Below are 16,507 nucleotides of genomic sequence, written 5' to 3'. Positions count from 1 at the left end.
GCCAGCCGACGCTGGCCGCGAACCGGCTGCACCCGGCTCCAGCAAGGTGTCGGAGAGCACGAAGGCCGTTGTCGCCGGCGGAACCAAGTCGCCCCAGGGCGCGGCCGCGAAGGTCCGGGAGCTGCCTTCGCCGGGGAAACGCATTGCCGACTTCGGCACGAATATTAGCGTGGACGACTATTTCGTCGGTAAGTATTTTTTTTGACCGGTGGTACGTTGCAGGGTCGGGCGAGGGGCAAATGGTTGTTGTCCCGCCTGCGGTGGCAACCACGACGTCAACCATGGTGGTCGGGGCGAAGGGTGGTGCTTTATGCGCAAGCGGCGAGATTTCGTCTACCGCTGCCGTCAAGGACGAGGCAGGCTGAGGGAGGCATCGCAGCAGCTGTCACAGCAGCCGTCGCAGCAGCTAAGTCAAGTAAGTTGAGCTGGACTTCGGTGTTTGCCGTTTTCATGGGGATTGTGGTCTCATGTGTTTCTATTAGGCGGCCGACTTCGCCGACCGCGTGGCGTCGGGTGCCCTCACTGCAGATGTGTCTGCCAAAGTCGAGAGACTTCAGGAGCAGCACGCGAACGCCGTCCGGGATAAGTCGGCTGCGGAGAGCAAGAGCCGCAGGCTGGCGGAGAAGATGGCCGCCCTGGAAGCCGAGAGGACGGACCTCCGGCGCTAGCTGGTGGAAGAAAGGAGGGAGGCCAACCAGGCCATTGCCGAGGCGCAGGCTGCGCAGGCGGAGGCCAAAATGGCACGGGCGGAGGGAAGCCTTGCCAGCCAACGCGTGGAGGAATGGGAGGCGCGGTTCAACGCTCTGCGCGGCCGCATGGAGAAGGCCGAGGCCTCTACGCGCTCGGAAGTGGAGCGGACGCGTGCACAGCTCGTGGACTCGTACCGCGAGCTGGGTGCGCGGACTACTGACTTCGAGGTGGCCCGACCGAGAGGCGGGCCTTCGCTTCCTTGAGTGGTTGCAAGAGGAACTGTTGGTACTCCCGACCATCGTGGAGGGGTTCATGTCTGTTGCCTCCCTCGTCACCTGCAAAGGGGCCATGAATGCGCTGTCTCGCGAGGGCTGCAGACACTACGAGGTCTTCGACCAAGCGGACGAGAGATTTGAACGTGAGATCTTTAAGGCTGAAGACCACGTTGTGAAGCAGTCAGCGGGGGCACTTTTTGATAGGATGTGGGGGGCGCATGGTCGGGAGGCTATCAGGGAGCAATCCGACCGGACGAGGGAGCAGGTGATGGTTATTGTTTTGCTGTGGTTTGTTGTGCGTGGGTGTATGTGGTGTTTGCTGAATGAATGTGCTTGTGCTGCAGATGGAGTGCGCCGAGGACGTCGAGGACTTCGGGAGTCTAGTCGGCGCGCCACCCGAGGCTGCGGAGGGCAAACCGGTGCTGCCCTCGGATGCTGGTGAAGGCCCATCGGACGCGCCCGTGCCTGCTGCTGCCGGCGAAGACCCTGTGTTGGCCGCTGTGCCGACAGCCGAAGGCGCCCAGGAGGTGGTGGCGGAGCCGGCAGTCGAAGGCCCCACGGCCGCGGCCGCGCCCTCACATGTGGCTAAGTAGTTGAATAGGTGCAGGGGAGGTTGTAAATTTTGTCTACGTGTTACTGGACCTCGGTTGCTGCGCAGGTTCAGGATTTTGGGCCTGCGCACGCAACCGCTACTGAAAGTGCTAATTTTGTGGCGGCTTCGACCGTGGTTGCGGAAAATGATTCGGATGATTCTGTGTCTAAGTTTTTTGAGTCTGATGGTTCTGAGAGTTCGGTGGTGTGGACGGAGGAGTCTTCGGAAGAGGATTTGGATTATTTCGCGGCATTGGATGTGGCTGCGGCGGAGACTTCTCCGCGTGTGATGGATGCTGAAGTTCTCGGTCCGAGTGCTGGGTGTAGGTGGCGAAGGGCGGTGGCGAAGCGTAGGGTGAGTGAGGTATAGGGTGGTCGTCTTCGTGTGGACAGGGCTGGCAAGCGGGAATTGTTCGCCTTGCCGGCTGGGGTGAGTGTAGGTGCGGGGGAGTTGTGAAGTCTTTTGAAGAAGACTTCGATTTTGCGCACTTGTTGTGCTAGTCCGGCTGCACCCTTAGGCGACTTTTGTGCGGAGTGTCGCACGCGAGGGTAGCCAGCGCTGCCCCTCGCAGTGACTTTGTGTTGGTCGAATGCCGAAGACCGTCGATGCGGTCTTTTTTCGACGTAGATTTTTGCGGGGGATTTTTCGCGTGTATATTACATGGCTCTGCCTCGTTAAAAACCTCACCCCCCAGGAGGAAAAGAGTGCGGGCCGGAATAAAACTGTTTTGTGAATTACAAGGGCGAGCTGGCCCTAAGGAGTCAAACAAAAAATTTGCGAAGATTATCAATGTTCCAAGAATGCTCTAAGTCTTCGTCGGATGGCGTTGTGAGCCTGTACGCGCTGGGGGACGCCTTCGTCTTGACGATGAAAGGGCCCTCCCACTTTGGCTCTAGCTTGCCCCGGGACTCTGTCCGTGCTGTTCGAACGAGTACGAGGTCTCCTTCGCTGAATTCCCTCGGGATGACTGTGTGGTCGCGCCATGCTTTTGTTTGAGCTTGGTATTTGCTTAGAGCCTGTAGGGCGAAGACGCGGTCTCCGTCGCTGAGGTCCTTCGATGTAGGCTCGTCCACGTCGGGGACGGCTGATGTGACTGTCCGTGGTGACCCATGTTTTATTTCTTGCGGGGTCATGGCCTCCGATCCATATAGAAGGCGGAAAGGGGTGAACCCAGTCGCCCTGCACTCAGTCGTGTTCAGTGCCCAGACCGCTTCAGGTAACAGGTCGGCCCACATGCCTTTTTTGTCGCCGAGGAGCATTTTCTTGACGGCTGTGAAAATTTTACCATTGGCGCATTCCACAACTCCGTTGGATTGCGGGTGGTACACTGAGGCGAAGGCAAGCTTGGTGCCAATGGAGAAGCAGAAATCCTTGAAGTCTTGGCTGTCAAATTGCTTGCCATTGTCAACTGTGAGTTTGGACGGGACTCCGAAGCGGCAAACAATGTTTTGCCAGAAGAATTTCTGGGCAGTCTTCGATGTTATCGTGGATACAGCCCTCGCCTCGATCCATTTGGTAAAATACTCGACGGCGATGAAGGTGAACTTGAGGTTCCCCTGGGCCGTGGGTAGGGGCCCGACAATGTCCAGGCCCCAGCGCTGAAGAGGCCACGTGTGGGTGATTAGCTTTGTGAATTGTGAAGGGCTTCCCGAGCGTGGAGAAAAATTCTGCCAGGCTTCGCAGGACCTTGTGACCCGATTTGCGACGCAGATCATGGCGGGCCAGTAGAAACCTTGACGGATCACCTTTGCGGCTAGGGCCCTAGGCCCTGCGTGAGAGTCACAAGTCCCGTTGTGGACTTCGCACAGAATTTGGACGCCTTCGGTCTCGGTGACACATTTAAGCATGGGTTGACTGACCCCCTTCTTGTAAAGCTGGCCTTCGATTAGTGCAAAGTCCCGGCTTCGATGTTTGAGGTGCTTGGCTTCATTGATATCGGTTGGATGATAGTACCCCTACAGGAACAGGGTTATTGGTGCCCGCAAGTCTTTGGTCATGATGAGGTTGACTATGCGGTGGCCCTCGCAGTCATTGGTTATTTGGAGCCCCTCTGGGCTGCGGACAGCTGGCGTGCCGATGACATGGTAGAATACGTCGGAGGGTAGGGCCTCGCCTCTGGTGGCTGCCTTGGCCAATGCGTCGGCCTCCTCATTCTTGGCTCGATCCACATGCTGCAAGGTGAAACCTTTGAATTGCCTCTCGAGACTATGGATAGCCGTGAGGTACTGCATAAGTGCGGGGTCCTTCGCTGCGTAGTCTTTCTCGACTTGGCCGGCTACTACCTTGGAGTCTGTTCTGATGATGCAGGTGGTGACACCAAGTGCCCTTAGCTTGCGAGGGCCGAGGATGACAGCTTCGTATTCTGCTATATTGTTAGTGCATCTGTCAGACTCCAAAGCAAAGCTGAGGCATGCTGCGTATCTGTGCTTGACCCCTGTGGGTGAAGTAATGACTGCAGCGACGCCTGCCCACGCATGGCACCATGCGTCGTCGCAATGGATTGTCCACACCTTCTCTGCGGACGGGTCCGGCTGTGTTATTGGCCCAGTTCAGTCGACGACGAAGTCTGCCAGGACTTATGACTTGATGGCTGTCCTAGGTTCGAATGTGATGTGGTAGCCGGAGAGTTCGGCTGCCCATTTGGCAACCCAGTCTGATGCCTCTGGGTTTCTAAACAATTAGCCGAGTCCCCTATCTGAGGTGACCCGGACCTTGAATGCTTCAAAATAATGGCGCAATTTGCGCGAGGCCATAACAACTGCATAGGCGATTTTTTCCAGTTCCGTCATATTGCATTTTGATGTCGTGAGTACTTCGGAGACGTAATAAACTAGACATTGCCTGATCGTGCCCCCTCTATTTTGCTCTTGAACCAGTGCTGCGCTGACCGCATGCGGCAAAGCCGCGACGTAGAGCAACAGGGGTAGCGAGGGGTCGGGGCTTGTAAGAATCACCAATTCTGACAGGTACTGTTTCAATGAAGCGAAGGCCGCCGCCTGCTTTGGTCCCCATGCGAAGTCTTTTGCGCCGCGGAGTGTTTTGAGGAAAGGGAGGCTTCGCTCTGCGGATTTGGAGATGAATCTGTTGAGGGCGGCCAATCTGCCTGTCAGTCGTTGGACATCTCTGGCTGACTGCGGGGGCGTCATGTTGATGATGGCCTGGATTTTGGTTGGATTGGCTTTAATCCCGTGGTGCGACACCAGGTAGCCCAATATTTTCCCCTGGCGAACGCCGAAGATGCACTTTTCGGGGTTCAGGCGAAGTCGTGCGTCCCGCATGTTCGCAAACGTTTCGACGAGGTCAGCCAGATGGTCTTCCTTGCTTCTGCTAGCGACGACCATGTCGTCCACATACGTGAATATGTTTCTGCCGACTTGGCTCTCGAGCACCGTTTTGGTGAGCCGAGAGAAAGTGGACCCGGCGTTCTTAAGTCCCTTAGCATTCTGATGAAGCAATACGTGCCGAAGGGTGTTATGAAACTGGTGCTTGCCTTGTCTTCCTCCTTCATACATATTTGATGGTAGCCGCAGAAGCAATCAAGGAGTGACATGACTTCGCACCCGGCCGCGCTATCGACAATTTTGTCGATCCGAGGCAGCTGGAAGTTGTCCTTGGGGCAGGCCTTGTTAAGACTGGTGAAATCGATGCACATCCGCCATTTGCCGCTCTTCTTCTGCACCATCACTACGTTGGCGAGCCATGTAGGGTAGGCAATTGGCTCGATAAATTTGGCCTCAAGCAGGCGATGTACCTCGGCCTTGGCGGCTTCTGTCTTCTCATCAGACATCTTGCGCAGCCGCTGTTTCTTCGGCCTCACCGAAGGGTCGACTCCCAAGCTGTGCTCGATGATGGAGCGACTGACTCTAACCAGGTCGAGGGCGGACCAGGAGAAGACGTCTTTATTCTTGGACAGACAGCAGAGGAGTCTCTCCTCGTCATGCGAAGTGAGGTCTTCGCTGATGGTGACCGTGTGCTTGGGTGTTGCCTGGTCGAGGGGGACAGTCTTGGTCCCGTCGTTGCTCTGCAGCTGTGCTTTGTCATGTTCTTTAGCGGTTGGGCTGGCAGACTCGGGGACCTCGCGCTGGGCCGTGAGGCAGTGTACGTTCCTTTGTCTGGGAACGAAGTCTCTTTCTATGTTACACGCAGCCTGCTGGTTGCCGTAGACTGTGATGGCGCCTTGCGGACCTGGGATCTTCATGCACAGGTAAAGTCCGTGAATGGCTGCCTCAAACTTGTTGATGGAGCCCCGACCCATTATGGCGTTGTACGGGTACACCATGTCGACGATGTCGAACGTGACTTGCTCACTTCGTGCATTGGGTGCTACACCAAAGGAGAGAGGTAACTCTATTTTGCCGACAGGAAAGGTGCCCTTGCCGCCGAAGCCATACAGTGGGTTGTCCGAAGGCTTGAGCAGGCTGTGGCTTATGCCCATGCGGTCGAAGGCATGGAGGAAAATGATATTCGCCTGGCTGCCATTGTCGACTAAGACTCTATGCAGGTCCCAGCCTGCCACGCTGCAGTTGATAACCATGGCGTCGATGTGGGTGCGCTGCGCAGATCGACATCTCGGGCGTCGAAGGTCAATGGCACATGGGACCACTTCGTCTGCACGACTGGAACGGTGATGGTGACGTGGTTGATGCTGCGGTAATGGTCCCTCTTCTATCGCTTCGTGTCGAAGTCGACGCTGGACCCCCCAGTGATCATGTGGATAACTCCGCGATACGGTTGATCGGCGAAGTCTTCTTGCTTTGGGGCTTGGGGGTGGTTGGGGTGGTGGATGTTTTGCTGTTGCGGGTGTAGAGGTGGGGGTGGGGGAGGTAAGATTTGTACCTCTTGGTGGTGTTGGTATGCGTGGAGCGGTGGATGCGGAGCGGGGCCGTGGATGTATGGCTGAGGGGGTTGTTGATATGTGTGCGCGACAACTCTAGGGTTGTCGGTTGGTTGCGCCCGTGCCATCCTGTCTCTGGTGGCCTTCGTCTCTGGGCAATCTCTTGTAGGGTGCACGCAGTCTTCGCCGTGGAACAAGCAGTAAAATCTACGCGGCTGCTGCGCACGTCCCCGGCCCCGACCATGAGTTCCGTTTCTGCGGCCTTGGGGGATACTCCTGGCGGCGAGGGGCCTCGCCAGCGGGGTGCTGGTTGGCGATGTTGTGTACTTGCTGCTGATTGCGGCCGTCCCGACCGAAGTCTGCCTGCGAAGGCCTGGTCCACGTACAGCTGGACTGCGGAGGGCCTTTAGGTTTCCTCTGGGACTCAACTTTGCGCTGGTGGAGCTCTTCGGATCTGGCATATTTTTCAAATAGCTGATACAGCTCCTGGAGGTTCCTGGGCGGATCTCTGATGCAGTGGCTGTAAAGTACGCCGGCCCGAAGGCCACTGATGGCGTAGTGGATGGCGATTTGGTCATCAACCGAAGGCAGTTGTGACTTGAGGGTCAGGAACTTGCGGTAGTACTCTCGCAGGGTCTCTCTTTCTAGCTGCTTGCAGCGTGAAAGTTCAGCCAAGGCTCGGTGTCTGGGCGGTTCCCTTGGAAGTTGAGCAGGAATTTGTCCCGGAGACTTCTCCAGGAGTCGATGGACAACGGGGACAACCTGGTGTACCAGGTGAGGGCCGAGCCTTCGAGGGCGATGATGAATGACTTGGCCATCGTGGAGTCGTCCCCTCTGGATGATGCAACGGCGACCTGATAGCTCATGATGTACTGTGCTGGGTCAGTGCTGCCGTTGTACTTGGGATAGGTCCCTGCCCTGAAGTTGGCGGGCCATGGTGATACTTGCAGGTGGGGCGTCAGGGGACTCCGCTCGTCAAGGTAGTTGACACCTTGGAATGCTGCGGCGTGCGGAATGGCGTGTCCGCGCTGAGGGATGATCAGGTCTTCAATTTGCGCGTGCTGTTGGAGGGGTGGGCCATGTTGCAGACCGAGTTGGCCTTCGCGCTGCATGAGCGCGATCTCTTGCTCAAGCTCCTGAGCCTTTTGCTCTTCGTCGTGTATCATCTGGCGCACCTTGTCTTGCGCAGACACACGTTGGCGTTTAGCCTCGAGGATCTCCTTTTGCTTCTGGTGGTTGCGGTTCTTGATGCGCAAGGCGCACAGCTGTAGTTGTTCCTCTACGGAAACGCCGATGACTTCGCCGTCCTTGGTGGCGTCCACACCCTCTGGCGCAGCGAAGCCTAGGGGAGGTTGCGGTTGTCCTTCGGAGCTGCAGGTGCGGAGACTGCCTTCGGGTGTGGGTTGTTCATTGCGCTGCCTCTTGCTGAGTGCGTCGTCTTCGCAGGCTTCTTGGTGGGTGGTTTCGACAAGGGCCTTGCCCTTTTTCTCGGCCAGCAGTGCTGCCTTCGCAGCTTCGTCAATGGATGGGGCTGCCTTCGAGCTAGCTCTCTTGGGTGCCATCGTGGGTGGTTTTTCGTAGCACGAACGGTGGGCGCCAAATGTCGGAACTTGCTCTCCCGAGCAAGGTGATCCAACAGGGGAGTAAAAGTAATGCAGACAAGGTTTTAGCTCAGGAAGGCAATTGCTCTGTTCATCCAGCCTCTCAAGAGCACTGTGCGGGGGTATTTATAGGTGTCTAAGTGCCCAGCGTCAAGGATTAAGGACGCATGTGCCCTCAGGCGCCTAGGTCATCACCGGAATATTCCTATTAAAGCAGGGTTACCGACCGTAATAACAGAGAAACCTTTACAAATTAGGCCCGTAATGCGCAGCGGCCGCGCGGGGCCTGTTACGATGGGCCAGATTGCACGTGGGCCCTCGTGTTGGGCGACGTCGCGGGATGGGGCGACCTCGCCATAGGTCTTCATCCTTCGGCGTGTCGGACGAAGGGTGGAGACTGCCAATCGTCTTGTCTCCATTGGTGCAGTGAGACTGGCGAAGGCATCGAGCGAAGGGTAGCGTCTTCGCCTTCGCCCCAACAGTCACCATGTATACATACGTAGACATACATAGAGCACGTACAATCTCCATACACATGCTTTTGTTTCTTCTTTACAGGTAGCTAGGCATGTACGTTTTGTTAGATGATGCTTACATCCATTATTGATACATACATTAAATACATACATTATTGATACTTGTTGGCAATTAAAACAGTCTCAGAAGGCAGAAAACAAAGGATACTACGTGATTGATGGAGGCAGCCAAGCTTGGTATAACAACCCAAACATGATCCGATCTAGTTGGCTACCCCGCTTTAGATGCGGTTAATATTATCTGTAAAACTCGGCCAGATATAACAAAAGTTCGAGTACTTCCTCTCGATGAGGCCCCATCACCACTCCAACAAGGCTCAGTACGTGTTTGTATCTACAACGACGTCATCAACGGCTAGGTTGTTGTGATTATTAACCAAACACCATATATTGGATAGATCGTGCCGCAATGCCTTGCCTTATATTTTATTATGCCCTGATATATTAGGAGCAAATTTAAATTGAATAATGCGAGTGAGTGTGATATCTAAGGTTCCCTTCATGCCCGATTTCAAATATGTATGTGTGTGTGATGGCTCTACTTGTACTTCAGTGATTGTGCTAATCAATATATTCAAATATAAATAATCAGATATGTCTCTTGTTTATTATCGAGCGTCCAACAATGTGGTTATATATGGTCCTTGTAAGGGCAAATGATTTTCATCCTTGGATGGAAGTACAAAAATTTGTTGAAAATTTTTACCTCTAGTTTTCGCAAAAGCAGTTCAGTGTATTAATGATGATACATGTATACGTACATGCTAGTTCAGTGTATTAATTTATACTAACACGTACACGTACACGTGACTTGGACAATATTTAGGGTTTATAAATACTAGTTCAGTGTATTTATAAATTAATACACTTCACAGCGGGTCCCTCCGGGGACGACGAAATGAGTACACGTGGACAGTATTCAGTGTATTAATTTATTATTACGTCCGCTGTAACAAAGGGTGAAGAAACAAGAAACAAAGGGTGAAGAAGAGCGTGCATGTTTGAAGTCTACGCGTAACGCAAGCAGAGCACGCATAGACATACATAGAGCACGTACCATCTCACCATTCACAAAATATGTAAATTTGATTCAAAATAATAGTGAAAAATGATAGTGCGATGGGTATTGGTATAGGGTTTAGAGAGTTGTTGCTATAATTTAAAAAATGTATTGGTAAATTTGGTGTTGGTACAAACCTTTTCTATATTAGTGTAGAACAATTTCTTATAACACCCTACTTTTGTAATGTGCAAGGTCACTGGTAAACATACAAACACATACCAAGAATTTGAGGCTCAACCACGAAACTGCTATGAGTATCGTACCGCATGGGCGTCCCCCACATATTGGACACGTGTTCCGCCAGTCCTAGACTGTGTCGGCAACACAGCCCGCTACACCACGTCCTAGCGCGAGTGCGTGTCCCAGGTGTCAGCCACCACGACTGGTCACCCTGCGACTCCGGTCCCTAAGTCAAGTCACATCGCTCGTCTTTCACCACTCCCGGTACATCGGCACAAACCCACATGACCTTTACCTTCTTCGTCGACCACCGTCCCTGTGCTCCACACCTACACACCGTAATGCGACCGACATGGTTGCAGATACATAATCTCATAGTCTGGTCGGTACACGGACTACCCCAGAGTGCTACCCGTTGGCAATCACTAATAATCAACCCAAATCAAAAGGGACATGTCAACATTGTGTTTGCAGAAATGGTGTTACAAATATTGCCAAATGAATAATACCATGGTACCGAAAGACGGAGAGTCTACAAAAATCCTAAGTGTCGTCGCTAAAGGCTTTAGCGACCGACATCTTTTTAGTGACCGACCCTCCGTTGCTAATATTGTATATTTAGCGACCAACCGTGGGTTGTTGTATTATAGATTTAGCAACCAATCGTGAGTCGTTATACTATACATTTAATAACCAACAGAAAGTTGCCCCAAATTATAGTTGTTAATAATTATAATATACCATTAATTAGCTTTCAACAACTGTTATATATACAAAAGCATCACAAATCACCAATTTTTATACACATAATCACATAGATAAACAAATTTAATTAGTATTGCACAATGATAGATCCACATCACATAAACCATCAACAAGCACCACAACAAAATCATTCACAAAACCTACACATGTTATTATGTTTTGCACATATTTGCAAACACTTTACAAAATCATTCACAAAAGTACTAACGCTTCAAGTGATTCGCAAAAGCCTTCATTGAGCAACTCAACAGGATTTTCCATAGATCTTTCTCTGCAGCTTTTGCCGCTTCATTGAGCAACTCAACAGGATTTTCCAGATAACTTATGTATTCAGAAGAGAGACGTGGAGAAATGTTTATATCCAGCTGCTCAAAGAAAAGATTCACTCAAACAATGCTCATACAAAATTGCAAAATATCACTATTTAGTGCTCGCATCAGAAAGCTTGCAAGTCAAATTGAGAAGAATTTTTAGGTTCACCTGAACATCTTTGTATGGTACTGGGACTAGGCAAAACTGATCAACCTGAAAGAGTTGAAGCAATCCTGTCAGAATTATCATGGGCAATAGCATGTCATGCAGAACTTATAGCTAGAACTTAGCTAAGAAATTACTTGATTGCTTTTATAAAGGAAAGCAATCATCCCCAATAGTTGTACTGTTGGAAATCGAAATAGCAAAATACAAATGTTCTTAACTATATTTTCAGTAATCTGAAGGACTAGCCAAACAACTTTAATTTAGCCAAAAAGTGTGATGAAGACTTACAAATTAAGATGCCTATTGACATCGAACATGACTATTAGTAAATCATATAGGTTAATTGAGCTCCAGGCACTCTCCACAGGAACTGTGACGTCCCTATAAGGAAATCCATGGTGCCCTAACATGAGCCCTGTGGAGTCAAAAAAGCACTGCAGAGAATTTTACTAGCTGAATACAATACAACTGTGCAACTAGTACAGATAGGCGTACAAATTAGCAGCAGGTTCCTGTTTTTGTGTGTTATATTAATGGTTCTACGATGGATAAATTAAGAACACATCATTAGGCCTAGAATTTTGTCAATTTAGACAGAACTCAATAGAGACAGATCAAGCCAAGAAGATTCACCACTATCTGACATGAGAGAATTTGTTACGCAATTAATATCTTCCAAAGCAGAAATAAAACACGGCTAGTTCATATATCTTTTGAGGCAACAAATGTCCAAATCCAGTTAATGGCAAACACAAAACGCCCTAGCTATGTTTAAAAAATCAAGGAAAGTATATATATGGTTAAGTCAAAAGCTGAAAATGTGGTTTCATTTCCTAGTCGGCTGCCAGCAGAAGAATAAATGAACCTGATAATATGACATACAATCTGTGTGTTCCCTTTTGTTAGCACCCCCAAAATTTCGTGAGTCGTAGTATTTGTCTTGCGGGAAACTGCAGCCACTTTTGTCCCAACCTGATAGATCCAAAGATAAAAGGGTCATAAGGTATCATTTCAATCAGCTAATTACTTTACTGAACTATAAAGTTTTTATCAGGAAAGGCATTACGAGTATCAACAATACCATCCATTATTAGTTTATTACTGGTTGGTGAAATAATCCAATTAAATGCAGAGACTGCTATAAGTCATACACATATATCCTAAAGGGGTGGAAGCACAAAAGGATAATGTATTGAACTGTATATGAGCTGAACAACATAACAGGAAACGTCGGTCTGAGTAATAGCCAATTTCGAATAGAAGTCGGGAACTAATACCATCATTATCTGAAACCCACACTAACAGAAGCGTTGCAAAATTGATAATGCCATGATCCATGCGACTAGTAGAAATGACCGCTAACAGATACAAGGTACATGATGCCACATTTGTCAATGAAAAGTTAGAGGTGTGATTGTGTGAAACAAAAAATGTTTTAGAAGCCGTTCGTACCATGGTATTTGTGAGCGAGGACTTGCCGGCGTTGCGCGCGCCGTGTCACCAGCAGCAGCATTTGAGGCAAGTTCTGCTTCAGCCATAACAGAATCGCTGTTTGAGCTTGAGGCATTGGCAGAGCCACGTTGGGGCCAGCGAAGCTGTGCACCTTGATGTCAGGAGTTGGGATGGAGGGGCAGAGGGAGGAGCCGAGGTTGGTCGGGTCGTTGGCACAGGAGGCGAGCGGGGCGATGGCGAAGAGGAGACGGCGACGACGTGGGCTTGTGGAGGTGAGGAGGCCGGCGACCAAGTGTGGAGGCGCAAAGCCGCTGCGCCAAATCACCGAGAGCAGCAGATCCGGAGGGAGCATGGGAGCAGGCGAGTAGCCAACGACGCATGGCAGATGACCAGAGCCCGGAGCGAGCAGCATACTGCGCGGGGCTGGAGGCAGGGCGAGGGCGCGATACGGCTAGGGTTGAGGGCGGAGGCGACATGGTGGCGCCGTCAAGAGAAGGGGATAAGAGGAGGTAGGGTTTGCTAGTTTTTAATAGAAGTGATTTCGATTTGGACGAGTTGCTGAGTTGGTCCTGTTCGGGCCTAATTTATTTAGCCACCAACAGTCACATGTCAATCAATAGCGACCAACCGTCGGATGTCCACCTGCCTCTATAGCGACCAACCTTGAGTAGTTAAATTTCTAGATTTTTAGCGACCGGTGGCCCGTCGCTGCAAATGCATTTAGCGACCAACTGTCGGTACATAACTTTTAGCGACCAACCGTCAGTCCCTAATAAGGGTCGCTAAAGATCAACCATCGTATAGTGATAATACCCTGGTACCGAAAGACGGAGAGTCTACAAAAATCCTAAGTAGGTACTTAAACTTTCAAAAATTCACGTAATAAAGATACATAAAAAAAACATGTCACGTTGCATAATAAAAGGAAAAAGGAGAAAAAGAAAACATAAAATAGAATTAAATATGCATCCGTGTTCGGTCGTTTTACCTGGTGATCTGTTTACGTCGTTAACTCATCCGGCTGTTTACAATCTCGTTCCCGCGGCCCACGCGACTAGTCCGTTTGGTTCCAGTACACATGGTTCGTTCCGCTTCTGATGTCATCGGGCGCTACACATAACAGACATGCATGGCATGGCGGTGACTGCTGACTGTGGGATGCACGCGTGCCCCTGCCCTTGCCCTGCTCCTTCATGTGACTCGGTTCCGTCCAACGTTTTTGGTACCAGCTAGCCAAGTACTGTGCTAGTACCGTGTAAACAAAGGGCTGTACTGCCAGCTAATAACAATGCAAGCAGGACAATTAGATCGAGATAGAAGATGTCAACATGTGCCGATGTTTACTAAGTAAAAGAAGAAAAATGGATGCACCGTTATCATCGACGAGCTGAGTATTAAAATCGGTAGCAATATGAACGGGTCCATAAAGAACATCCATTGTTGCATGCAATCCAAATAGCTAGTCACCGTGTGTATATATATACATGCATAGACATACATAGAGCACATACCATCTCCTATTCTCATACAGGCTACTAGTTTCTTCTATATTTGCAGGTACGTAGGTATTTACTTTGTGTTAGTTGGCCCTTACGACATCAGTTTTTCTGTAAATATTAATACATTGGTTTATGACAATCAGTTAGTATAATGGAACGATGCCTACCGTAGTATCATATGCTCATGCATGCATGCCATATATATGATACCGTTATTTTTTTTAAAAATAATGCGTTTGTTTACACTATGTCAGTTTTCCTTGATTATTGATGTTTGTTGGCAATTATAACAGTTTCAGAAGGACACTACCTGATTGATGGAGGTCGTCAAGCTTGGTATAACCACCCAAACATGGCCTGATCTGGTTGGCTACGCTGTTGTAGATGCGGTTAATATTATCCGTCAAGATAATCCCAATATAACCGAAGTTCGAGTACTCCCTCCAGATGGGGTCCCGTCTCCACTCCAAGATGGTGCCATACGTGTTTGTATCTACAACGACATCGTCAATGGTCAGGCTGTTGTGGTTAACCCAGCACCATATATTGGCTAGATTGTTCCACAATGCCAAGCCTTCAATTTTATTACGCCTTGATGGATTACGCACAAATTTGATTTGAATAATGCGAGCGAGTGTGATATCTAAAGTTCCTTGCATGGCTGGTTTACGTGTGTGATGGCTCTACTTGTATTTCAGTGTTTGTGTTAATCAATATATTTAATAATAAATAATTATATGCCTCGTGTTTATTATCGATATATTGTCTAGAGATGTGGTTATATATTATAGTCTTTTTTAAGGGCCATTATGTTATGGGAAATCTTTAAGGTCTACTTGTCACACTTATGGCATTATTGCTTCCCAATACTAGTAGTATCCACCGTCCCTTCCATCGATTAATGGTGCCGCAACTTTCAATACAATCCACCCGTCAATGGACCACCGTTTTCGAGCACACGAGTAATAAAAATGGACAAGGTACATATGCAATATATACTAACGACTAGTTCCTTACTTACGGTCCAATGTTTGGCACTTTGAAGCATTCCAATTTTAATAACGAGTATTGTTTGGCACCAAGATTTACATAAAACCACATAAAAGTTAGTATTTGATAAAGTCTCCCAAAACTATAATCCATATATAATTATGCACCCTTGCTACCAAACCACCATGTCAAAATGCAAAAAGCAGGCACAATATTCATATGCGCGTTAAATATCAATACACGGCGGTACACTAACAACTACTTTATGTTGGTTGCTAAATGTGCTTTTAGCATCCTACAGACGTTCGATAAAGACCTTTAGGAACTTATAAAGATGGTGGTTGTAAGTACCATCACTAAACAGTCACACCCGGTTCTAAGGACAAAACCAGATGTTCCACTATACATGAAATCGGATGAGAATCACATGTATAGCAACGTCACACAATGGATTATATCAAAACACATTGATTTATTATATCAAAACCAATATTTATTAGATAACCACTATGCAACAGTATCCTTGACAACTATCAATATTTGTCACCGTGTGTATAATAATACATATATTATTATCACTGAGATGATGCAATGTAAACCAAATAGTCGACGTGTTTATATATATTTAGAGATACATATACATGCTACTACTTTCTTATTTGTAGGTAGGCACGTATTTTTGCTAGTAGGTGCTTACATCAGTCTTGTAGTAAATATTTGGCGGTCAGATTGCACTAGTACACAGAAGCTCTATAGTGGCGGTCGACTGCTAGCTGACGGCCATTATCTTTGCCGAGAGCCAGGCTTTGACACTCGCAAAAGAAAGAAATTTTGCCGAGTGCCACCCGAATAACACTCTGCAAAATATGCTTTGCCGAGTGCCTTACATGGACACTCGGCAATGTATATTACCATTTTTTTCTTTTTTAGCCAAACTCTTTGTGGTTTGTTCCTACACTCTGTAGACTTACATGTTCTATTTTTGGAACAATTATAAAAGTGTTTGCTATAACTCATAGATTTTGTTTGTTTAATTGAATTTCCTCTGATAATTCAGAACTGAACTACAAGCCACTCGAAAAATGGAAAACTGTGAATGCAAAAATGATATTCAGATTTTGTTTTTTGATTTGAATAATGCGAGCGAGTGTGATATCTAAAGTTCCTTGCATGGCTGGTTTACGTGTGTGATGGCTCTACTTGTACTTCAGTGTTTGTGTTAATCAATATATTTAATAATAAATAATTATATGCCTCGTGTTTATTATCGATATATTGTCTAGAGATGTGGTTATATATTATAGTCTTTTTTAAGGGCCATTATGTTATGGGAAATATTTAAGGTCTACTTGTCACACTTATGGCATTATTGCTTCCCAATACTAGTAGTATCCACCGTCCCTTCCATCGATTAATGGTGCCGCAACTTTCAATACTATCCACCCGTCAATGGACCACCGCTTTCGAGCACACGAGTAATAAAAATGGACAAGGTACATATGCAATATATACTAACGACTAATTCCTTACTTACGGTCCAATGTTTGGCA

At 48.6% G+C, this 16,507-nt stretch overlaps 2 protein-coding genes and 1 pseudogene across 3 annotated transcripts; 2 read left to right on the top strand and 1 right to left on the bottom strand.

The window, feature by feature from the left end:
* The first annotated feature begins 8,686 nt into the window (after window positions 1-8,686).
* On the top strand, window positions 8,687-8,926 carry LOC118477016 (uncharacterized; annotated as a pseudogene).
* Window positions 8,927-10,663: 1,737 nt separating this feature from the next.
* On the bottom strand, window positions 10,664-13,025 carry LOC103655907 (uncharacterized). Of its 2 annotated transcripts, none has more exons than XM_020551940.2 (4): window positions 12,469-13,025; window positions 11,882-11,988; window positions 11,017-11,431; window positions 10,664-10,901 (listed from the first exon to the last, which is right to left on the bottom strand). In XM_020551940.2, the coding sequence occupies exons 1-3, from the start codon at window positions 12,878-12,880 to the stop codon at window positions 11,420-11,422; spliced, it is 531 nt and encodes a 176-aa protein (XP_020407529.1). In that variant the 5' UTR covers window positions 12,881-13,025; the 3' UTR covers window positions 10,664-10,901; window positions 11,017-11,419. The 2 variants fall into 2 exon arrangements, with proteins under 2 accessions (XP_020407529.1, XP_020407530.1); XM_020551941.2 differs by having other exon boundaries at window positions 11,017-11,450; window positions 11,899-11,988.
* A 923-nt stretch (window positions 13,026-13,948) lies between these two features.
* On the top strand, window positions 13,949-14,690 carry LOC118477015 (uncharacterized). The gene is made up of 2 exons (XM_035967528.1): window positions 13,949-14,025; window positions 14,261-14,690. The coding sequence occupies exon 2, from the start codon at window positions 14,285-14,287 to the stop codon at window positions 14,519-14,521; it is 237 nt and encodes a 78-aa protein (XP_035823421.1). The 5' UTR covers window positions 13,949-14,025; window positions 14,261-14,284; the 3' UTR covers window positions 14,522-14,690.
* Window positions 14,691-16,507: the final 1,817 nt, after the last annotated feature.

Source organism: Zea mays, chromosome 4 (assembly GCF_902167145.1).
Source record: "Zea mays cultivar B73 chromosome 4, Zm-B73-REFERENCE-NAM-5.0, whole genome shotgun sequence".
In the NCBI taxonomy this organism is placed as follows: domain Eukaryota; kingdom Viridiplantae; phylum Streptophyta; class Magnoliopsida; order Poales; family Poaceae; genus Zea; species Zea mays.
Note: the sequence above shows the minus strand (reverse complement) of the source record. Positions and strands in the feature narration are given on the sequence as shown.

Coding starts and splice junctions, on each gene's coding strand:
- LOC103655907 (XM_020551940.2), bottom strand. CDS start 12,880: ATGCTGCTCGCTCCGGGCTCTGGTCATCTGCCATGCGTCGTTGGCTAC. Junction 11,989..12,468: donor CCTCGCTCACAAATACCATG/GTACGAACGGCT, acceptor TGGATCTATCAG/GTTGGGACAAAAGTGGCTGC.
- LOC118477015 (XM_035967528.1), top strand. CDS start 14,285: ATGGAGGTCGTCAAGCTTGGTATAACCACCCAAACATGGCCTGATCTG.